The following is a 25,985-nucleotide window of genomic DNA, read 5'->3' as shown; positions in this document are numbered from 1 at the left end:
CTGTTGGGGTAACCCCATGACAACAAGGTTTCCTAAGCATTAAAAATCACCATTCATAGGCTTTTAAAGTCATCAGAGCGCTGGCAAGGTGGGGACAGATGAGTCTTCTATCGAATTAATAATAGGTTAATCTGATTTTGTCCTTTGCTTCAAACTGAACAGTGGGTACTATTAATTGGTACATTGTTTTCAATTTTATTTTTTCTCTGCTAAATTTTTATTATGTTATTTTAGTGTCTTCTCCTTTTCTGTATTAAACATATGAGTTTATATATATCCAAACAGTTTCACTAAATACTTCCTTTTTTAGGAGATTTATTACATTGTGTGCTTAATATTCAGAGGTGCCAATATTGTTGCCCGAAAATGTAACTTGCCAACTGGCATCTAGTTCACTTGGCGCCAAGGTCAGTGAGACTCCGTCTGCCTTGAAAAGACATTACTCAAACTTTTCACCATAACATGTCCCAAATAAAACATTTTCTAACCACTAAAACAATTTAATAAAGCTAGACAACCTCTTTAAGAGTGATCTCGATGCCTCCAAGAACATCAGACTGTATCTCCCGGACTATTATGTAATAAGTATAAGCCAACTACAAATCCACATAAAACTCATTGGTCTTTTTTTACTCCAGATGTCGATCCGGTATCGTTCTTGGAAACAAATATTCAAGTAAAAATGTTTCCTGAAAGTTGGCAACAACTGTTAGAAGAATCATTATTAAAGCAGATTTTCACTCAACGTCTATTGCCAGCTACTTGAGACGGAAAGATTTTGCCATGTGTTCCTTCATGTAATTAAAGCTGCTCCGAGTTTCGTAGCTTTTCGTTTTCTGTGTTAGGTCTTTATTTGTAGTGCTAGCATTGTGTAAATGTGTAGATATTTAAATATGTCTCCTATAAAGTATAATATAAGTGGCCATGGTTTTGCATTTCACACCATAGTGTTATATGGCTCTGACACTGCACTAATGGGACAGCCAACCATCTGGTACTCTTGTGTGTGTATATATATATATATATATATATATATATATATATATATATATATATATATACATAACTGTCCTATAAAATTATGGAGGCTGTAATTTGATTGAATAGTCAAGTGCCGCATGAAAAAGTGCAGTGAGTATTAAGAGGAAAAGTTTCTTCTTGTGGAGAGCAAAAAGTTGACATAGGGAGAATTGTAGACCATGCAATGATGCCTTGGAAATTAAAAAAGTCAATATCAAACCTTTAAGGAGCTTGGCCACATAACTTAGGATGAGAAACCAAACCAGAAAATCCATATTCAGACACGTGTTTCAGGGTGTTTGCACCTCATCAGTGCAAAACAGGAGAAATGGTTAGAGTGGCTGGGTGAGAAGGCCTATGACAGGAGGTCGAACAGGTAAAGGCTGCAACTGACATATAGTCTTCACTGAGCATGTGCTGACAGTCTGATCAGTGAGAATTAAAAGTCAGTTGCAGAGGGCACTGCAGCCGCAGGCATCGGTGATGTGAGGCAGTAGGATGGGAGAGCAGAAAATGGGTACTCAGCAGTGCATGGGTACGGGAGGAGATGACCAAGCATGTGTCAGAAAAACAGACTGGCGCCTTCTCACTGTACATAGGACTAAATCGCTATGAAATTTATGAAGTCTGCAAATTTTTGCAGTGTGACTGAGATCATTAAGCATTTTTTATCTGCAAATCTGACGCAGCAGAGATTCTCTTTCACTGGATCAGATGCCAATGTGGATCCTAATTTTTGGATTCCTTAACTTCTACAAGTCCTGTAAGGTCTATAGATCTGATCTTATTTACTGGACTTACTATACATCGAAGGAACTCTTCCAAGGTCTTCTCATTTCTACAACCACAAAGCCATAAGGAAGGACAGCTGGCACATGCACAGTGTGCACTCTTGCTCTGCCGATCACGGTGCACAGCCATAAGCTCGATCACTTGGCTGCCTGATTGGTTGATGAAAGGAGCTAGTCATCCAGGCTGTATGTGAATGTGTAGTTTAATCTCTGCACTGCCATTTATTGGTGGTATTGACCTTCTGACCCTGAGATTTAATCAATCCCATCACTCAACTGCACACTCTCTGCATTGTGACAATACCAGTTTCTAACCCTTGGCTAGAACCTGACCAGATTCTTGCCTTATCTTCAGACTTCATACTTGGTTTCCGTAATGTCTCTCCTGGTTCTGACCCATGTACACGTGACAACGCACCCATCCCTACTGTAACTTTTCTTCAGATCAACTATGGCTAACTTGTTTCTGACCCAAAATATTTCTGACTTTTCTACTTCTGAGGTAGAGTTCATCTTCTAGTCCACTTGCTTGATCATCATCCTGACACCACATGATGACTACTTTGTGGTTCGCTATGTAAGGAATCCATTACATTCTGCACTTCCAATTAGTCAAGGTGACTTTGGCACTCAGGTCTTCGTACAGTAGATACAGGTGAGCAATAGTTATATACATCATAATGAAGAGGTATGGTGGGGTAAGATGTGCCGAATTCAGCAGGGTATGCCAACCACTAATGGATAGAGTGCATCTTCTCAGTAGCTTGGGCCTCCATGACCCTCACCAGAAGTGCTACTCCAGGAACTGGAGTACATTTAGGGCATAAAGTAGGCCACTAAAGTGGTCTAGCTCGCGATCAATTCGACGGGCCAATGCCACCCTACTTCTTCCCACTTTGATGGAGTTTGCCAAGACTAATGTCAAAACGGCAAGAGTGGTAAAATTTTGCTACTTTTCATAGTTTTTCACGCTAGAAAACTGTCGAGAACACTTGGATGGATTGGCCCCTATGTTTTACCTAAATAGTTGTAGTTTTTCTCTATCACTATAAATATTGTAGTCCTTAGGTCACCGGAGCACTTCATCTCAGGTGTTCAGGTGTCCTTGCTGTGTAGAAGTGAGACTTCACGTTTTATAAGCCTCGCAGACTTATGGAACAATTAGAATTTCCATAACCATGGACGTTATTCTTACATTATTCTTTTTACAGTCAGTTACTTACGTACATTGTAATTTATTGAAGTGAATTATATGTTTCCTAACCAGTTAGTCTATTGACAGATGCAGTCCTTGTCTGATTAAGTGCTAGACTGTAAGGAGCTGCCATGAATGCAAGAAATATAATGGTTTGCGCTACCTTTATGCTACAATACAGAATTACTGTAATTAGGGAAAAGTTGAGATTTCGTAGCCTGCAAATTTTGTACAAAAGAATTTCACATTTACACAATTAAAATTATAACTAATCATTGCAATTATACCTTTTATATATTGGTTTTATTGATTGATATTAATACAATGCAATAGTGAGACCTGACTTTTCAATAAGAGTTTCCTATTACGGGTCAATTTGTTTAATTTTTGATCTCCATCTATTAAAATGTACGTAATTTCAGGCAACCTTTTAGAACAATCTGTCATTTGTGTGTACATGAAGAATAACACTATTTATATGACTTGTATCTTGAATTTGTATCTGTTTTCCCCTTTATTGCCTTGATCTTTAATTTTCAGTTCTCTCTGAGCTGGTAGGTGTAGACTATCTTCCATACGCAGTACACAGAAACAGAATGATTTCTGCTTCTTTCTCTTTGTAGTACATCTTCTAAAGCAATAACAACATAAAAGACAATATACAGCAGTACCAAGTTGTGTAGCTGTGAATCCAGCACTGAGATTTAACAGGTGTTGGATCTGTAGGGCAGTTCTGTGTGTGTCTTACTGTGCGGAGTGCTTGTTATGATAGTGTAGCTACTCACTCAGGAAAGTAGGTAACACACTAAAAACCGCAACTGACCCTGCAACTTCCTGTACAGACTAGAAATCTGACTGAAAGACCGACGATGACGTCATGTTTCTCCTAAAGAACCCGGAGGGCAGAGTGCAAATTACCTACAGAAGGGAAAGTTTGCTGAAATAGAAATAGATCCCAAAGTGAGAAAAACAAACCACGAGAAACAAAATAAAGGATTAAGTACATACCACTAGAGGATATGCGGCCTACTTCCTAAAAAGAAACATTAGATAGGTGCAGGGTAAAGAACATAAACTTCAGAGAGATAAACCCTAGCTGGTCTTTCACTGATTGGCTTAAACTACAGCAGTATGGCTGGACAGCCAAATGAGACTATCACCAGCAGGAGGAAAATATATAAAGTCGCACCCGAAAGGTGATAGGGAAGACAAATGAGTAAACGAAAACAGTTGTTACTCTAAAACGACTGAAGCAAGGGTAACCTAACCTGAACACCAGGAGAAAAGGTGTATCTGCTGTGACTCGACAGACAGAGATGCCGACCACAAAGCACAAGCTTAAGAGGTTAAACCCAGACCCATGACAATGCTCCGCTTCCCTACCCACCCCATAGAATTTTATTGGGGCTGTAATCTGACACCTCACTGTGCTGGCAGCCCTCTTTGAGATATTTTTCCAAAGTGCCTTATGAATTCAGATAAGAGGGGAGAAAGGAAAGAGAGGTGGCTCATAAATGGAGAAACAAACAGATTTCTTTGATAAGATGTATTATAAAGTTTCTTATATTAGCCTGTACTATTGATTTCTGCATTTTTTTTAAACCATTATGATAATTTAAGGATGATTGGGCATTGAAATTTCAACAGCCTGATTCTTTTCACTGTTGGAGGACAGTCGGGATCCCCCCACATACACACCAGATGGTGGGCCGGTCCCTGTATGTATTTTGTTCCTACAGGCTTCAGAGATAAAAATCTGATACTGTCACCATAATGAAGATTAAGATTTAGCCTTGTCACCAAGTAATGCGTGTCTACGGGCCCCTGGTGCTGTACCCATTATTAATATTTTTGGTTTCTAAACTATTAGTTTCTTCCAAAATGTTACTAGTTGTTATCCAATTATGGTACTTGCTCTTTATCTGACGTTCCAGATTTTTGGATTGTACAATAGAAATATTAGTTTATGAGTCATTGTTATAATACTTGTGCCTCCTGACTAAATTACGTGCACCAATGGTGCTCGTGGAACCCTGTTGACTATAACGGGCCTGAAGGGGCTCTGTAATTGTGTTCTTCTTTTTTTCCAAGAAATATGACGAAGCTTCCAATGTGGATGAAAATTTACGCCTACAGGCATAATGAAAATTTTACTGGGGGCAGAAATGTAGCTAAAATAGCAATCGGAGCTATACTCACCTGCTGTTACCTCTGTTAGTCTAGCACAGGCTACTCTGGTGAGCTACACCTGACCCGGAAGTTATTATGACTGTTCTTCTGTCACATGACTGCTGAGGCCAGTGATTGGTTGCAGCTGTCAGGTGATGAGACCATATATATCTGGTGCCATGCTGCAGCTAATCACAGACCTTAGTCCTCCTTTGATTTTAGAAAGATCACTTTCGAGAATGGTCTCTGCTAGATCCAAGGGGTTGACAGCAAATTAGTATGGCTTTGTTAAATCCATGACTCCTGTAATGGTTTTATGTAGCCGGACACAACCCCTTCAATTTGCGGTATCTAAGTGGATTGTTTCTAATTATGCATTAGATACAATTTTTCATGTAATATCATGATATATTTTCAATTTATGTATCCAAATAATTTTTTGTGTTAATTAAAATAAAAAGAAATGGATTTTTTACATAGTCCTTGCTATGTAGAAGTAAAAGTAGCGTAATGTAAAACCTCCTGTCTTAAAGGGAACCTGTCACCCCCAAAATCGATGGTGAGGTAAGCTCGCCGTCATCAGGGGCTTTTCTACAGCATTCTGTAATGCTGTAGATAAGCCCCCGATGTTACCTGAAAGAGGAGAAAAAGAGGTTAGATGATACTCACCCAGGGGCGGTCCCGCTGCGGTCTGGTCAAATGGGAGTCTCAGGTCCGCTCCAGCACCTCCTATCTTCATTCCATGACGTCCTCTTCTGGTCTCTGCACCACGGCTCCGGCTCCGGCGTACTTTGTCTGCCCTGTTGAGGGCAGAGCAAAGTACTGCAGTGCGCAGGCGCCGGGCCTCTCTGACCTTACCGGCGCCTGCGCACTGCAGTACTTAGCTCTGCCCTCAACAGGGCAGACAAAGTACGCCTGCGCCGGAGAAGCGGCGCGAAGACCAGAAGAGGACGTCATGGAATGAAGATGGGAGGCGCCGGAGCGGACCTGAGACGTCCATCGGAGCGGGACCGCCCCTGGGTGAGTATAATCTAATTTCTTTTTCTCCTCTTTCAGGTAACATCGACGGCTTATCTACAGAATTACAGAATGCTGTAGATAAGCCCCTGATGCCGGTGAGCTTACCTCACCATCGATTTTGGGGGTGACAGGTTCGCTTTAGAAGAATCAGAATTTTTATAGAATAATTATAATTTGTTGCGTACCATCCATGGATGTTATTCTTGCATTCATCGTTTCGATCGCAGTTTCCTCTTCTTTCTGTCAATCACCTACAAACATCATAATCCTCGCTTGAAGAAATGGAATAGTGTAAGAAAATGTAACGGTTTAACGCTATGTTCATGCTATAATAAAGAATTACTGTCATTAAGGGAAAAGGTGAGAATTCATAGCTTGTAAGGTTTATTGAAAAGAATTTCACACTTTCACAATTACAGTTATATCTACGTGAAGGGATTTCCTCTTCGACGGTAGATTTTTTCTAGTGATGTTAATACAATTTAATGCTGGATTTTTCAGTAGGAAGACCCCGGTGAGGGTAGACCTCTTACATTTTTTGGATTTCCATCTATTAGTACATATGTAAGTATGTCGTTATAGTACATGTAAATAACATAGGGTACTTAGTTAACACGATTTTTATAAATGAAGCGTAAGAGCCATCCTACCATGACAAGGTGTACCCAATCAGGACAGTCCTATCCTCTCATATTAAAACCCTCACCTTGTGTCACCTCACTATAATAATAATAAATAATAATAATCTTTATTTTTATATAGCGCTAACATTCCGCAGCGCTTTACAGTTTGCACACATTATCATCGCTGTCCCCGATGGGGCTCACAATCTAAATTCCCTATCAGTATGTCTTTGGAATGTGGGAGGAAACCTGAGAACCCGGAGGAAACCCACACAAACACGGGGAGAACATACAAACTCCTTGCAGATATAGACTGGGGTACAGCAGGACCCAGGTCCGACTGTTCAGACACCTAATCACGGGAAGCTATATAGATTAAATGCACAGTTCAGAAAGGGTGACCACGTTTCTGTTTGTACAAAGTACAAGAAACTACAGCAAAACCAAATAAATGAGCCGGAGCGTAAGTTGGTATACATGAGTATGTTCACACTGTGGCCATTTAATAGACAAAATCCAAGAAAAAAACAAATTGTCCAAATAACCTACAGCAAAGTAAGTATGGGTATACAGCAGATCGTAGTTCTTACATGTATACTGTTACTACAACCCGTTTCATTATTGAATTTGCTCCTGATTTTTGTTGAGTTTTGGATATGCCCCTTTTTTTGCACCAAATTTCTCTTTCCATTTGAAGTCTATTTTATATGTGGTCACTTTTGTTTGTTTGTTTTTTGCGTGCAGTTTAGGGTTTCCAGATTTTTTCGCCTGATTCATCATTTGCAAATTTTGTAACAAATTTACAAAATTTGTCACACACATGCTCCAGCCCCCCAGAGTGATTTTATGTTTGAAAAACAAGTGACTTTTTTGCTATAAAAAGATCACAAAAATAGTTAATCAGAATAAGTTACTATTTTTGACATTTTGCAAAACATGCCTCCTTTTATTTTAAAAAGTCCCAAAAATTGATAAAGACAGAAAAAATTATCGTTTTTAACTTTTACGCGAAATCCCTGAATTCATCCATATTGAAGAATTTGGTACAAAAGGCGTCAAACAATACCATAAGATTAAAAAAAGTGACTTTTTAAATTATGAGAATATGTCCTCAGTGAAACACTGTTAATAAAATTAATCTTCTTGCCCTCCCTCCCACAAAAAAAAGTCATTTACATTTCAGTTGGAATTTGGAAATGTTTCACCAGAATATATCTGATACTTTTTTTTCACTTTTTCAAGGGTTAGAAGACCATCTAGGGCACCACACACAAGTAGTGTATTTTTAAAGTATGTGGAATATAGAGAAAATGTGTCTTTTTCTTAGAATGTATATGTTATGGCCATACATTTTAGGCTAAATAGTGTGTTGTTGCTTTTTATTTTATTTTTTTGCAAATTTTCAAGGGTTAGAAGTTAAAAGACCATCTAGGGCATAGAACATGAGTAAGTTATTTTTAAAGCATGTGTGATATACTTCAAATACATTTTAGGTTAAATATATATTTCTTAATATTTTGATAAAGTTTTTTGTTTTTATTTTTCATTTTCCAAGTGTTAGAATTAGATGAAATATCATCTAGGGCACAGATTCAAAATAGTCTATCGGAATATAGAGGACAAGCGTATTTTTCCTTGAATTTCTGTGTATTTATAGCCATACATTTTATGCTATATAATGTGTATTCTTTTTTATTTGACAATGTTTTTTTTTTTTTTTTTAAATTTTCCAAGGGTTAAATGTTGAAATTACAATGTACGGCACAAATCCGCAATACTGTGTCTTAAAATAATATGGACTATAGAGGAAAGATGTTTGTTTCTTCCATTTTACATAACGTTATATTTCCATTTTTTGACATTGTTTTTTTCTACAAGTGTTAAAAGTTGAAATACCATCTAGGGTATAGAACACGGGCAGGGAATCTTTAAAGCCTGTGAGATATAGGTGAAATAATTATTTTTCTTTTAATCTTTATGTTATTTTCTATATATTTTACTTACTCATATATTGTGTTATGACCATACATTTTATGTTTAATGTTTTTTTTTGGATCATCTAGGGCACAAATCTGCAATAGTTTATCTTTAATAGATGTGAAATATAAAGGAAAAGCAACTTTTATCTCCAATTTCTGTGTCAAGGCCATACGTATTATGTTGTATGATGAGTTCTTGGTTTTAATTTCACTATATATATATATATATATATATATATATATATATATATATATATAACTTTTTTATTTTTTATTTTCCAAGGGTTAAAAGTTGAAAAACCATCCATGCAGTGTGCCTTTAAGGCATATGGAGTATAGATGAAAGAAGTCTTTTGCTTTGAAATACTGTGTTAGGGCTGTCCCACACGTCCAGATAATTCCGGTACCGGAATAAATCGGTACCGGAGTTATCCGTGTCCGTGTGCCTGGGAACTCACGGAGGCCATACGTGCGGCACACGTGTGCCGCCCGTATGGCGAGTGGGTACCACACGGAGCGTGTGGTACCCACGCTGCATGGTGCTGAAGCTGCTGAAGCTGCGATTCATATCCTCTCTGCAGTAGCGTTTGCTGCAGAGAAAATATGAAGAATAGTGTTAAAAATAATGATTTAGGTGTCCGCCGCCCCCCCACCCCCTGTGCGCCCCCCCGCTGGTTAGAAAATACTTACCCGGTTCCCCCGTCGGCTGTCGCTCCTTCCTGGTCTGGCCGCGGCTTCTCCTGCATGCGGTCACGTGGGGCCGATCATTTACAGTCATGAATATGTGGCTCCACCTCCCATAGGGGCGGAGCCGACTATTCATGATTGTAAATGATCGGCCCCACGTGACCGCATACAGTAGGAGGCGCGGCCAGACCAGGAAGGAGCGAGGGAGCGGGTAAGTATTTTCTGACCAGCGGGGGGGCGCACAGGGGGTGGGGGGGCGTCGGACACATGGATCTTTATTTTTAACACTATTCTTCATATTTTCTCTATAGCAAGCGCTGCTACAGGGAAGATATGAATACCGGCTTCAGCACCATGTGGGGGGGACAGCGCTTACTGTAGCGCTGTCTCCGGCACGCCACACGGACCCCAGACGGAGAATGTCCGTGTGAGGTCCGTGTTTTACGCGGACCCATTGACTCTATTGGGTCCGTGTAAAACGTGCGCTCCCACGAACACTGACATGTCTCCGTGTTTGGCACACGGAGACACGGTCCGCAAAAAATCAATGACATCTGAACAGATGCATTGATTTTTATGGGTCTACGTGTGTCAGTGTCTCCGGTACTTGAGGAAACTGTCACCTCACGTACCGGAGCCACTGACGTGTGAAACCGGCCTTATGGCCATTCATTGGTTTTATGCGATTTTTTTTTTTGACTATGTTATTTTTTTCCAAGGTTCAAAAGTTGAAATACCATATAGGGCATAAAACATGAGTACGATATCTTTAAAGCATGTGGGATATAGGTGAAATTATTATTTTTTCTTTGAAATCTTTATTTTATTTTTTACTTACTTAGATATTGTGTTATGACCATATGTTTATGTGAAATGTTTTCATTCTTTTATTTTATATTTTCATTATGTTTTTATTTTTTTTTTAATTTTTCAAAGGTTAGAATAAGAAACTGAAAGATCATCTAGGGCACAAATATGCAATGTGGAATTTAGAGGAAAGACGTCTTTGGCCATAAGCATCTTCTTTGATTCTCTCTCGTATCACTAGTTATTATCGTTCTATTTTCCGGAGCTGACAACTGAGATGACAACATTGTATTTACCCAGGCTCCTGCCTGTCAGTGTAGTCGCATAAAGGAAATCATTACCGCAGATCCGCGATGCTATTAGCGTTCAGTAAGGCACTTTACCCACCGGTATGATTGTCAATGGTCCTGTTAACAACAAAAAAAAAAAAAGAAAAAACTCTCGGAAGCTTTTTTATTGGTTTGCGGCAAATCATTCCGCGATCTGTATCTTCAGTCTTACGGATTGAATCATGTATCAATGTCATGAGACGTTGCCATGTCTGGGATATACTGCGACCTTCCGTTGGTCACGCTTATATGTCAACGCTATCCTGAAAGAGGAAGTAAAAGTAATTTCGGAGGCGGAAAAAGTTAGTGACTTTGCAGAGTTATTTCCATACATTGATCCATTGTGCCGCATTGTTTCGACACGTTCTTTATCACCGTATTCTTCGGAAAACTCTTGAGGATTTCTCCAGTGAATGAAGATCTGACTATTTTAGGATGTCGGCGGAAAATAAGAACCCATTTAAAATAGCTGTTCATTTCCTTAAATTATTGTATCTTTTCTCGATATTGTTAGTAGCGCAATAAACAAACTCATTCATCACTATTAATGCGAATTCCGAAAATACAGCACCAGATTCGTGTGCCGCGCAACGCTGGGAATCCTGACGACTTTGCTATATAAAAAATGTACAAAAGCCAGAGGGGAATTAATGTATATCATGTGAGCTGAAAAAAGTGCATAGAGCGGAGGAGGTGGAGAGAAGAATTAGGCTTAGTTCACATTGGCTTCCGTTTTTCTTTTTAATTTATGACAAACGCATTATAATCTCTTATCTTTCGGGTTGACAGATCTGTTATAACACATAAAAATCATTTTTTTCCCCCATGGACTTATGATGTGTCTGTTATGATGTGGTATTGTGACCATCAGAAAGCAATGGAAAAGAACGAAAGCGTAGGAGCAGAGGCTTATTGCTGTTCTTCATCAATGTCAGGACTGTCCATGATGGAGCGCCGTAGTCTCGGAGTCCTCCACATATATTGCGTCCGTACATAAAGATGCTCGCGTGTACATTAGGTCATTTTTATTAGTCCCCAATCTGCTCTTTGATTATCTCACATCCTGAGGACGACCTCGGACACTTGTTTCCTTCTTCAGTTTGGACACATTTATATCTTATACTGTCTGGACCTGGACATTAGCATATTATTTGTATTATTAAAAAAATATTATTAGAATAGAATTAGAATTAGAATTATTAGAAAAAAAAGGGAAAAATTAAATGGATTTTCATCACAGAGAAGATTACAGTAGATAACGCAAGATCCACCATTCACTATAGCTGGTGTCACAGCTAACCTCATCCTCCTTTATACTGTAGATCACACAGGATCGGCCACTTACAACAGGTGATGTCACAGCTCACCTGCTCCTCTTGTACATTGACTGATAGCACCTCTATATACATTAGAAAACAATGGATCCACCATTCACAACAGGTGATGTCATAGCTCACCTTCTCCTCCTCCTGTACAATGACTGATAGCACCTCTATATACAGTAGATAACACATGATCCACCGTTCACAATAGATAATGTCACAGCTCACCTCCTCCTCCTGCATAATGACTGATAACACCTCTATATACAGTAGATAACACAGGATCCACTATTCACAATAGGTGATGTCACAGCTCACCTCCTCCTCCTGTACAATGACTGATAACACCTCTATATACAGTAGATAACACAGGATCCACCATTCACAATAGGTGATGTCACACCTCACCTCCTCCTCCTCCTGTACAACGACTGATCTATATACAGTAGATAACACAGGATCCACCATTCACAATAGGTGATATCACAGCTTACCTCCTCCTGTACAATGACTGATAACCTCTCTATATACAGTCGATAACACAGGATCCTCCATTCACAATAGTTGATATCACAGCTCACCTCCTCCTCCTGTACAATAACTGTTAACACCTCTATATACAGTAGAAAACACAGGATCCACCATTCACAATAGGTGCTGTCACAGCTCACCTCCTCCTCCTGTACAATGACTGATAACACCTCTATATACAGTAGATAACACAGGATCCACCATTCACAATAGGTGATGTCACAGCTCACCTCCTCCTCCTGTACAATGACTGTTAACACCTCTATATAGGGTAGAAAACACAGGATCCACCATTCACAATAGGTGATGTCACAGCTCACAATAGGTGATGTCACAGCTCACCTCCTCCTCCTGTACAATGACTGATAACACCGCTATATACAGTAGATAACACAGGATCCACCACTCACAATAGGTGATGTCACAGCTCACCTCCTCCTCCTGTACAATGACTGATCTATATACAGTAGATAACACAGGATCCACCATTCACAATAGGTGATGTCACAGCTCACCTCCTCCTTCTCCTGTACAATAACTGATAACACCTCTATATACTGTAAATAACACAGGATTCAACATTCATAATCGGTGATGTCACAGCTCACCTCCTCCTCCTGTACAATGACTGATCTATATACAGTAGATACCACAGGATTCAACATTCACAATAGGTGATATTACAGCTCACCTCCTCCTCCTCCTGTACAATGACTTATAACACCTCTATATACAGTAGATAACACAGGATTCAACATTCACAATAGGTGATGTCACAGCTCACCTCCTCCTCCTGTAAAATGACTGATAACACCTCTATAGACAATAGATAACACAGGATCCATCAATCACAATAGGTGATGTCACAGCTCACCTCCTCCTCCTGTACAATGACTGATAACACCTCTATATACAGTAGATACCACAGGATTCGACATTCACAATAGGTGATATCACAGCTCACCTCCTCCTCCTCCTGTACAATGACTGATAACACCTCTATACACAGTAGATAACACAGGATCCACCATTCACAGTAGGTGATGTCACAGCTCACCTCCTCCTCCTGTACAATGACTGATAACACCTCTATGCACAGTAGATAACACAGGATCCACCATTTACAATAGATGATGTCACAGCTCACCTCCTCCTCCTGTACTATGACTGATAACACCTCTATGCACAGTAGATAACACAGGATCCACCATTTACAATAGATGATGTCACAGCTCTCCTCCTCCTCCTGTACACTGACTAATAACACCTTTATATACAGTAGATAACACAGGATCCACCATTTATAATAGGTGATGTCACAGCTCACCTCCTCCTCCTGTACAATGACTGATAACTCCTCTATATACAGTAGATAACACAGGATCCACCATTCACAATAAGTGATGTCACAGCTCACCACCTCCTCCTCCTGTACAATAACTGATAACACCTCTATATACAGTAGATAACACAGGATCCACCATTCACAATAGGTGATGTCACAGCTCACCTCCTCCTCCTGTACAATGACTGATAACACCTCTATATACAGTAGATAACACAGGATCCACCATTCACAATAGGTGATGTCACAGCTCACCTCCTCCTCCTCCTGTACAATGACTGATAACACCTCTATATACAGTAGATAACCCAGGATCCACCATTCACAATAGGAGATGTCACAGCTCACCTCCTCCTCCTGTACAATGATGATAACACCTCTAAATACAGTAGATAACAGTATTTTTGATTAAATATTACGCTAACGAGGTGACTGGTCCAATAGGTGTGCCCACACCAACTCGTCCACACCCAACTGACTGATGGGTCTCTCCTTACACACAGAGGTAATAACCTGTCAGTGTAGTTGAGTGGGTGAGGAGAAGAATCATGGACCTTCCTCTTGGCCTGGTACTTTGTCCTTGGTCGCGCTTCCAATTATATTTTTCTCTTAAATGCTGCAGCGTTCCAGAGTAAAACATAGATTTTGGTAATGTCGGAGACGGTCTCCGAGTCTTGCCCTTGGGATCCGGACATCACTAATATGGACAGGTTCCCTTTAGTGATATGAAATACTGCTGATGTCCCAAGAAACCCCACGGGATAAGAATTGAGGGCTCTGAAATGCCAGAGGAAGTAAGCAATGAAAACAGGAAGATACATCAGAGAAATCACAACTGACAGAGGAAGAGGTTACCCAAAATCTGGGAGGGGTCGTGTTACTGCATGTTTACACTTCACTTCACCATGTAAAAGGAGAAATAATACAGAATCTGTCGTACGAAACACTCGCGACTCGTCACTTTCTAAACTAAAGTTTCATGCAAAAATTAAAAGTAACAAAAACTTTTTTTTTACAACTTGATTGACAGTCCTTCATCAGTCCAAATCATCATTCAAGATCATTGCTGCAGTCAATGAAAAGGCAGAAATGGACAACTTGGATCTGGAGAAAGGCCATACCATTGATGAGATGATAGAAATCTGCATCCAAAACTTTGGTAAGTGCCCGAGTATGTGCAATGTTCGATTTCCTAGATAGAATGTAAGTTTTCTTCTTTCTTTTATGGTCTCTTTACTGTAACGGTTTTCGAAGATTAGCTCGTAAATGGAAGAATTAACAACTGCACTTCTGACTCGGAAAAATGATTTTTACTTATGTTAGTCGTTACCTTTAGTTAATAAATCTGCGATAAGTTTCAGTCTGCAATCTCAATTCCTGTATTCATTTTCACACCCCTAATTTGCAGCCTGATCCAAGATTTTTTTTTTCTTGCGGGAGTGTCTCTCCCAGGAATATAGGCTGGATCAGGTCTTTTTGTATCCAGGGGACTGCTGCCTTCATTTGCTTTTATGGATCAACACTAAGGGCACAGTTAGGTGGTCGTATAACTCCGGCTGAGATCAGACTGGCCGGCGGCACTACCCACCTGAGCGTGACAGCCTCATATATTTTTATGTAGCTGTCAGGCTTGGGTCGGAAGAGCCGCCGACCAGTCCGAGCATTGCCGTCCGATCTCGGTCTGATTTATACTGCTGTCCTAAGCAAAACTTCTAAAAGTCGACAGGTTTGCTCAAATTTGACCAGTAAATTTAAAAAGTGTCTGTTTGGTGTTAAAAAAAAGCTAATGTCTCTCAACCGTAATATTTTATGTTTTTTTATTAAATATTTTATCGGATTTTTTTTTTACCCTTTTCAAGCCCATTTCTAAAAATGTGCTCAGCCTTTAAAGGGAAAGGGGACATTGAATTCTGCCGCCAAGAGTTTTCAGTCAGTAGACTGACCGTATGGCAAAATTCACCGCAAACTACCGTAATTAACAAAACAAATAACATATTTAGAATATTAATCTTACCTGTTCAGCTCATTGTTTTTTGCGCCTTAGCATTTAGGGTGCATTTAGCACCAATCAGCTTTATTCAAGTGTTCTGACCCTTGTTTATCTGCCTTTTTACACAGACTGACAAAGAATGATTGGGCCTGAACGAGTGCTAATAGGTTGCTCATCCCCATACAGGGTCATATTGTCGGCAGCTCAATTCCTATACACACTTCAAAACTTCAAAAATTATGAAGAAGAATTATGATCTTTGTTTCAGTGTAAATGATCCAACTGTCCAACATTTTGCTCCTTTCTTGGGTGATTGCTGGCATGTTTACCCCTACAAACGCTCAGCGGCATTGCTAGTGTATGAACATGTGGATGGTATAAACACACTGTGTGTTACACACAAACATAAACACAAACTTTATGCTACACACAATGGATGTTACACACACATACATGTACTCTGCTACACACACTTACTGTATGCTACACACACCCCATGCTACCCCCACATACAATACATGTTACACATACATACACACACTTACTGTATGCTACACATACACTCCATGATTCTCCCACATACAATACATGTTACACATACATACACACACTTACTGTATGCTACACACACACTCCATGATTCTCCCACATACAATACATGTTACACATACATACACACACATACTGTATGCTACACACACACCCCGTGCTACCCCCACATACAATACATGTTACACATACATACACACACATACTGTATGCTACACACACACTCCATGATTCTCCCACATACAATACATGTTACACATACATACACACACATACTGTATGCTACACACACACTCCATGATTCTCCCACATACAATACATGTTACACATACATACACACACATACTGTATGCTACACACACTCCATGATTCTCCCACATACAATACATGTTACACATACATACACACATACTGTATGCTACTGTACACACACACTCCATGATTCTCCCACATTCAATACATGTTACACATACATACACACACATACTGTATGGTACACACACACTCCATGATTCTCCCACATACAATACATGTTACACATACATACACACATACTGTATACTACTGTACACACACACTCCATGATTCTCCCACATACAATACATGTTACACATACATACACACACATACTGTATGCTACACACACACTCCATGATTCTCCCACATACAATACATGTTACACATACATACACACATACTGTATGCTACACACACACTCCATGATTCTCCCACATACAATACATGTTACACATACATACACACACATACTGTATGCTACACACACACTCCATGATTCTCCCACATACAATACATGTTACACATACATACACACATACTGTATGCTACTGTACACACACACTCCATGATTCTCCCACATACAATACATGTTACACATACATACACACACATACTGTATGCTACACACACACTCCATGATTCTCCCACATACAATACATGTTACACATACATACACACACATACTGTATGCTACACACACACTCCATGATTCTCCCACATACAATACATGTTACACATACATACACACATACTGTATGCTACACACACACTCAATGCTACTCCCACATACAATACATGTTACACATACATACACACACATACTGTATGCTACACACACACTCCATGCTACCCCCACATACAATACATGTTACACATACATACACACACTTACTGTATGCTACACACACACTCCATGATTCTCCCACATACAATACATGTTACACATACATACACACACTTACTGTATGCTACACACACACTCCATGATTCTCCCACATACAATACATGTTACACATACATACACACACATACTGTATGCTACACACACGCTCCATGATTCTCCCACATACAATACATGTTACACATACATACACACACATACTGTATGCTACACACACACTCCATGCTACCCCTACATACAATACATGTTACACATACATACACACACTGTATGCTACACACACACTCCATGCTACCCCCACATACAATACATGTTACACATACATACACACATACTGTATGCTACACACACACTACATGATTCTCCCACATACAATACATGTTACACATACATACACACACATACTGTATGCTACACACACACTCCATGCCACCCCCACATACAATACATGTTACACATACATACACACACTGTATGCTACACACACACTCCATGCTACCCCCACATACAATACATGTTACACATACATACACACACATACTGTATGCTACACACACTCCATGATTCTCCCACATACAATACATGTTACACATACATACACACACATACTGTATGCTACACACACACACACCCCATGCTACCCCCACATACAATACATGTTACACATCCATACACACACATACTGAATGCTACACACACACTCCATGCTACCCCCACATACAATACATGTTACACATACATACACACACTTACTGTATGCTACACACACACTCGATGCTACCCCCACATACAATACATGTTACACATACATACACACACATACTGTATGCTACACACACACTCCATGCTACCCCCACATACAATACATGTTACACATACATACACACACATACTGTATGCTACACACACACTCCATGCTACCCCCACATACAATACATGTTACACATACATACACACACTGTATGCTACACACACACTCCATGCTACCCCCACATACAATACATGTTACACATACATACATACACACACATACTCTATGTTACACACACACTCCATGCTACCCCCACATACAATACATGTTACACATACATACACACACATACTGTATGCTACACACACACTCCATGCTACCCCCACATACAATACATGTTACACATACATACACACACATACTGTATGCTACACACACACTCCATGCTACCCCCACATACAATACATGTTACACATACATACACACACTGTATGCTACACACACACTCCATGCCACCCCCACATACAATACATGTTACACATACATACATACACACACATACTCTATTTTACACACACACTCCATGCTACCCCCACATACAATACATGTTACACATACACACACACATACTCTATGTTACACACACACTCCATGCCACCCCCACATACAATACATGTTACACATACATACACACACACATACTCTATGCTACACACACAGCCCATGCTACCCCCACATACAATACATGTTACACATACATACACACACCCACATACTCTATTCTACACACACACATTCCATGATTCTCCCACAGACAATACATGTTATGCTACGTTCCTATTTGCGTTGTTGTGCGCAGCGTCGGCGACGCACCGCACAACGCATGCATAACGCAGCGTTTTGTGACGCATGGGTTCATTTTTTTGACGCCAAAAAACTGCATCATGCAGCGTTGTCTGCGCCCTGACAGTTGCGCCAAAAATGATGCATGCGTCACAAAACGCTAGACAACGCATGTCCATGCGCCCCCCATGTTAAATATAGGGGCGCATGACGCATGCGTCACCGCGGCTGCACCCAACGCAACGCAAATGTGAACGTAGCATAACACATACATACACACAAACTCTATGCTACACACAATGTATGTTACACACACATACATGTACTCTGCTATACACACTGACTGTATGTTACACACACATACACACACACCCCATGCTATCCCACATACAATACATGTTACACATACACACACATACTGTATATTACACACACATTCCATGATTCTCCCGCATACAATTCATGTTACACATACACACACATACACTTACTCTGCTACACACACAGACTATATGCTACAAACACATATACACACACTCTCCATGCTACCCCATATACAATACATGTTACACATACATACATACACACACACTCCTTGCTACCCCCACAAATAATACATGTTACACACACATGCATACACTTACTCTGCTAAACACATCGACTGTATGTTACACACAGATATACACACAGTCCATGCTATCCCAACATATAATACATGTTAACATACACACACACATACTCTATGCTACACACACACTTCATGCTACCCCCACATACATGTTACCCATAAGCACACACACACATACGCTATGCTACACACTATGTTTCACACATACTGCAGACATATGTTATACACAAACTGTATATTACACACACACACATACTATATGCTGCACACTGTATGTTACAAACACGCATGTTACACACACACGAACACACTGCACTGCAAGTTTCAGGAACAAATGCGTGGAAATACAGCTGCATATAACGCACAGTACATTTTACAAATACACTGCTTGTTATACACACACTGTGTATTGAGAACACACACACACACGCTGCATGCTAGACACCCAGACACATTGCATGTCACACACACATTACATGTTATACACACACTGCATCTTACACACAGACACACGTTACACGGACTGCATGTTATACACACTACATGTTACACATATGCTGCATATTATACACACAAACACAAGACGCACGCACAGTACTGAGGATATAAAAAGCTCTCTCCTCCCCTTTAACGCCTCCGTACTGATATCACCAGGACCTTCCACATTTCTAACCTTGGAAACTGCACTGATAATATGGGACTGGCGTTATCACCTGTCAGCCATCCTGTATATATACCAGAATGATGAAGATGGCAGTACCTATTTAAAGGGATCAGCTGAAAGCAAGACCCGACACTGTGGGGATATAGAAGTTGGCGTGTCCACCAAGCCACATAAAGAAGCTATTTCTGGTCTCTTTTTAGTACCGGGCCTTCTCATCTCTCTATTAAAATAAATTGGATTTAGGGATTCCTATGAGAGTTATCAGAAATTCGGAGTCTGCAGTAAATATTACTTTGGTGTAGAGTAATAAAATGTCCCAAAAATAGAAGCAAAATTTGATGCAAAAAGAAGCCATGAAATATATATGTCTGGCCCAAATCTATCGTTTATCTACCATGCTTTACACTGCAGCGCGGTCCCAAGCAGTCTCTCATTTTCCGATGCTCCTGTATAGTCCGCGCACCACTTAGGACAGTGTCATGATGGGATCCATCAGAAGGGAAGCAGAGAAGAATGAGTTTCTATGATATCTTTAGTCCCTTCATTAATTTTATTTACTGGGACTCTCTGTAGCCTGCAGTGAAATTGTTCTGCTCAGTTGGAGAAGCTTTTTTTCCCCTCTAAACTGTCGTTCTGCTGCAGCCGAGTAATACAGAGCGCAGTGGACATATTTTGCTAGTGATGTAATTGCTTAGCCGAACTAAAAAAAAAATCAGAAAAAATATTTGCTTTCATGTGGACCATGCGGGGAAGCATATGCACTAACTTTATCCAGTGCCAAGATTCTGTGACATGTATACGCATAATTATACCGTACGTCATCACAGTACGGGAACTCCGGTTTAGAGATTATCTTGCAGAAAAGCTTTACTTACCGCCTTTACAAATAGGAATTATTGTCTTTCGGAATACAGATTCCTAAATAAAGGCGTAATTGCCTTGTACTATCCAATATGCTCCATGAAATCAGCGGCTGTTGGGGCCAGACGAGACCATACAGAGCGCGGATGGCCTTTAATTTCATAACAGCTTAAAGGAAGCAGGTTTTTGACACCTAATTTGAGAGAAGCATGATGTAGGGACAGAGACGCTGATTCCAGTGATGTATCACTTACTGGGCTGCTACATGTAGTTTTGATAAAATCACAGTTTTATCAGCTACAGGACAAGTAAATCAAATGCCCTGTAGTCCAACCACGCCCCCCATCACTGATTGGCAGATTGTGCACAGGAAGCTGCCAATCAGTGATGTAGGCGGGGTTATACAGAGCTCAGCATTCAGAGAACGGCAGAATATGCAGCAGCTAAAACAGGGATTTTATCAAAACTGTAGCAAGCAGCCCAGTAAGTGATACATCGCTGGAATCAGGATCTCTGCCTCTACATCATGCTGCTGTCAGATGGGACATGCTGATAGATTGATTTTAAAGAATTTGGGTTTAGGAAACCCATTGCAATCTCTGATTTTCTAAGACAACTCTACATGCAGGGATCACCTGTATGTTAGGCAATCTTATAATAATAATAATAATAATAATAATAATAATAATAATAATATTATAATCTTATTTTTTAATTCTTTTCTTGTTTAGACTCAGATGGGAATCCTAAAGATCGGGAACTGGTTCAGATGTTTCTCATGATGCATCCTTGGTACATCCCATCTGGGGATCTTGCCAAGAAGCTCTTTGCTCTATATCCTTTTAAAATATTTGATATTTTGCATTCTGATGTAACTTGTTTATTATTACGGAAACTTTAGAACTTTCCTAGTTGTATCACCTCTGACCGGTGATGCTCCTAACTTCTGATATCTGGATACATCCCTTATTATTTGAGACTTTGGAGCCATCTTTTGTTTTCTTAATTCCCTTGCTCCTCTGTGGCTGACAACTGACAACTTTAGCATCTTGATTTAAGAATAACTAACTCTTATAGATACTATAGAAGTGTGTCTGCAAAAGGCAGGAACGGTGATACCACTCATTGATAGACTCAATTGGAAGGTTGTCAGGAGAAACCGCTCATTGGACTTCAGTTTTTGACAATGTTCATACATCCGTTTTGTTATGTTTTTTGGGGAAGATAAAATAATGTCAAAAACTGATCTGTTGCATAACCATGGCATTGATTTTTATGTGGGTCTGTAAGGGTTATGTTATGTGTCAATTATGAGAATGGAAGAAAAAGTTTTGCATGCTGCCCTTTTCCTTCCATTCAAAAAAAATGGAAATGTAGCCTGATTGACAGATCCTCAGTGTCCCTCTTCCCTGCTGAGATCTCACACTGCTCAGTTCAAACTTCAGCTGCCTGTTAGGGTGGGTGGACGAATGTATGCATTTTGAATGAAATAGTGGTACTTAGGTTGACAGCTGGTGCACGTGTATGGCCACCTTTAATAATAATAATAATAATAATAATAATAATATAAAGTTTTTTTTTTCTTTCTGGAAACCCCTGCCTCTTGGCTGCAGTACTTTTTTGAAAAAAAAAAAAAAAAAATACTTTACTCATCCTCCCCAGTTCCAGAGCTAAGTCTTCTTCGCTGCTCCCAATGTCTGTTATTGTCTTCAGCATTGACGTCACGTCTAAAGAGCTTTACACATCCTCCACAGGTCCAGTGCTAATTCTCCTCCGCTGCTCCCGGTGTCTGTTATTGTCTTCAGCATTGACGTCACGTCTAAAGAGCTTTACACATCCTCCACAGGTCCAGTGCTAAGTCTCCTCCGCTGCTCCTGGTGTCTGTTATTGTCTGCATTAATGATGTCGCGTCGACAGTTCTTTACTCATCCTCCCCAGGTCCAGTGCTAAGTCTCCTCCACTGTTCCTTGTGTCTGTTATTATCTGCAGCATCGATGTCACGTCTAAACTGCTTTACACATCCTCCCCAGGTCCAGTGCTAAGTCTCCTCCGCTGCTCCTGGTGTCTGTTATTGTCTGCAGCATCGACGTCATGACAACGGCATTTAATCATCCTCCCCAGGTCCAGTGCTAATTCTCCTCCGCTGCTCCCATTGTCTGTTATTGTCTACACCATTGACTTCACATTGACAGCAGACAGCGCTGCAGCCAATATCTGAGCTCAGAGGCTGTGCTTAAATTGACTACCTTGAGCAGCTGATCTCAATAATTGGCTGCAGCATTGTCGACTGATGTCAGACAATAAAAGATCAGCAGAGGAGCCTCAGCTTTGGACCTGGGGAGGTTGAGTAAAGGATTTTTTTAATATATATATACACTGCTCAAAAAAATAAAGGGAACACTAAAATACCACGTCCTAGATATCTCTGAATGAAATATTCCAGTTGCAAATTTTTATTCATTACATAGTGGTATGTGTTCAGAACAATAAAATATAACAATTATCAATGTAAATCACAACTAATATCCCATGGAGGTCTGCATTTGGAATGATACTCAAAATCAAAGTGGAAAATCAATTTACAAGCTGATCCAACTTCAGTGGAAATGCCTCATGACAAGGAAATGATGCTCAGTATTGTGTGTGGCCTCCACGTGCCTGTATGATCTCCCTACAATGCCTGGGCATGCTCCTGATGAGGCAGCGGATGGTTTACTGAGGGATCTCCTCCCAGACCTGGACTAAAGCATCCACCAACTCCTGGACAGTGTGTAGTGCAACATGATGTTGGTGGATGGTGCGAGACATGATGTCCCAGATGTGTTCAATCAGATTCAGGTCTGGGGAACGGACGGGCCAGTCCATAGCTTCAATGCCTGCATCTTGCAGGAACTCCAGCCACATGAGGTCTGGCATTGTCCTGCATTATGAGGAACCCAGGGCCAACCGCACCAGCATATGGTCTCACAAGGTGTCTGAGGATCTCATCTCAATACCTAATGGCAGTCAGGCTACCTCTGGCGAGCACATGGAGGGCTGTGCGGCCCTCCAAAGAAATGCCACCCCACGCCATTACTGACCCACTGCCAAACCGGTCATGCTGAAGGATGTTGAAGGCAGCAGATCGCTCTCCACGGCATCTCCAGACTCTGTCACATGTGTCACATGTGCTCAGTGTGAACCTGCTTTCATCTGTGAAGAGCATAGGGCGCGTGGTGAATTTGCCAATCCTGGTGTTCTGTGCCAAAGCCAAGCATCCTGCACGGTGTTGGGCTGTGAGCACAACCCCCATTTGTGGACGTCGGGCACTCAGACCATCCTCATGGAGTCGGTTTCTAACCGTTTGTGCAGACACATGCACATTTGTGGCCTGCTGGAGGTCATTTTGCAGGGCTCTGGCAGTGCTCCTCCTGTTCCGACTTGCACAAATGCTGAGGTAGTGGTCCTGCGGCTGGGTTATTGCCCTCCTATGGCCCCCTCCACATCTCCTGGTGTACGGCCTGTCTACTGGTAGCGCCTCCAGTCTCTGGACACTATGCTGACAGACACAGCAAACCTTCTTGCCACAGCTCGCATTGATGTGCCATCCTGGATGAGCTGCACTACCTGAGCCCCTTGTGTGGGTTATAGAGTCCGTCTCATGCTACCACGAGTGTGAAAGCACAACCAACATTCAATAGTGACCAAAACATCAGCCAGAAAGCATTGGTACTGAGATGTGGTCTGTGGTCCCCACCTGCGGAACCACTCCTTTATTGAGTGTCTTGATAATTGCCAATAATTTCCATCTGTTGTCTATTCCATTTGCACAACAGCATGTGAAATTGATTGTCAATCAGTGTTGCTTCCTAAGTGGACAGTTTGATTTCACAGAAGTTTGATTTACTTGGAGTTAGATTCTGTTGTTTAAGTGTTCCCTTAATTTTTTTGAGCAGTGTATATACAAATTGAAGCCAGGGAAAAAAAAAAACTTTACGTGTCACATTTAGCAGAGGAAGGCGAGTGACAGATTATTAGTTTTGCATCTTGTATATCTATTCATATAATTCATATTTTCTCTCTATATCTTCCGGCAAAATCTTGCTTAATCAGGTTGCGCTGGGGAATTAATATGTGCAGTATTTTAAGTGTTAGATTTCGCACATTTCTCCTTTCATGCGAGTTCTCCCCCAAAGTGAAAAATCTATTTTCCTTGACCATTTTCTACTTCAGAGGCCGGCGATAATGCAGAACGGGAACGCATCTGTCACCTTGTCAGGTAGCCGCACATTTCACCGCCATTAGCATTAATTAAATGCTTGTTGTGTTTCCTCGGCCGGTCACATAACGCGGGATTATTTCTCTTGTATCCGCAGGTTCTGGATAGCGGAGTACCCGGCTGAGTTCGACTTAAATCCAGAATTGGGGGAGCAGATTCGGGATCTGAAGAGGGCCCTGGAAAACAAAGGGAACCGGCGGGAGAGCAGCCTGATAGACATTGAGAGTGTGTATGTAATTGTCGTCCTGAGATCAGGGAAAGTGTAATGATCACGTTTGTGTTGGCAACTAAAATGTATATAAGGGGTTCTGCAGGGGCGGACATATCATTGGTGCAACCACAGGGGCCCAAGAGGTAAGGGGGCCACTACCAGCCCCAGACTAGGTGGAATTGTGCATTATGATTAGCTGTTGGGCAGTAAGGGG

At 40.7% G+C, this 25,985-nt stretch overlaps 1 protein-coding gene across 2 annotated transcripts in view; it reads left to right on the top strand.

Annotated features, from left to right (window-relative positions):
* RASGRP2 (RAS guanyl releasing protein 2) overlaps positions 1 to 25,985 on the top strand; it is a 124,083-nt gene that overhangs the window by 39,181 nt on the left and 58,917 nt on the right. For both annotated transcript variants that reach the window (XM_077287321.1, XM_077287322.1), the window contains exons 2-5: positions 14,849 to 14,977; positions 22,034 to 22,136; positions 25,510 to 25,560; positions 25,658 to 25,789. In XM_077287321.1, the coding sequence (XP_077143436.1) occupies positions 14,908 to 14,977; positions 22,034 to 22,136; positions 25,510 to 25,560; positions 25,658 to 25,789 (356 nt within the window). In that variant the 5' untranslated portion in view covers positions 14,849 to 14,907. The remainder of the gene's footprint in view (positions 1 to 14,848; positions 14,978 to 22,033; positions 22,137 to 25,509; positions 25,561 to 25,657; positions 25,790 to 25,985) is intronic.

The sequence above is a fragment of the Ranitomeya variabilis genome, chromosome 2 (assembly GCF_051348905.1).
Source record: "Ranitomeya variabilis isolate aRanVar5 chromosome 2, aRanVar5.hap1, whole genome shotgun sequence".
Lineage (NCBI taxonomy): Eukaryota > Metazoa > Chordata > Amphibia > Anura > Dendrobatidae > Ranitomeya > Ranitomeya variabilis.
This window is presented reverse-complemented; position numbering and strand designations above follow the sequence as displayed.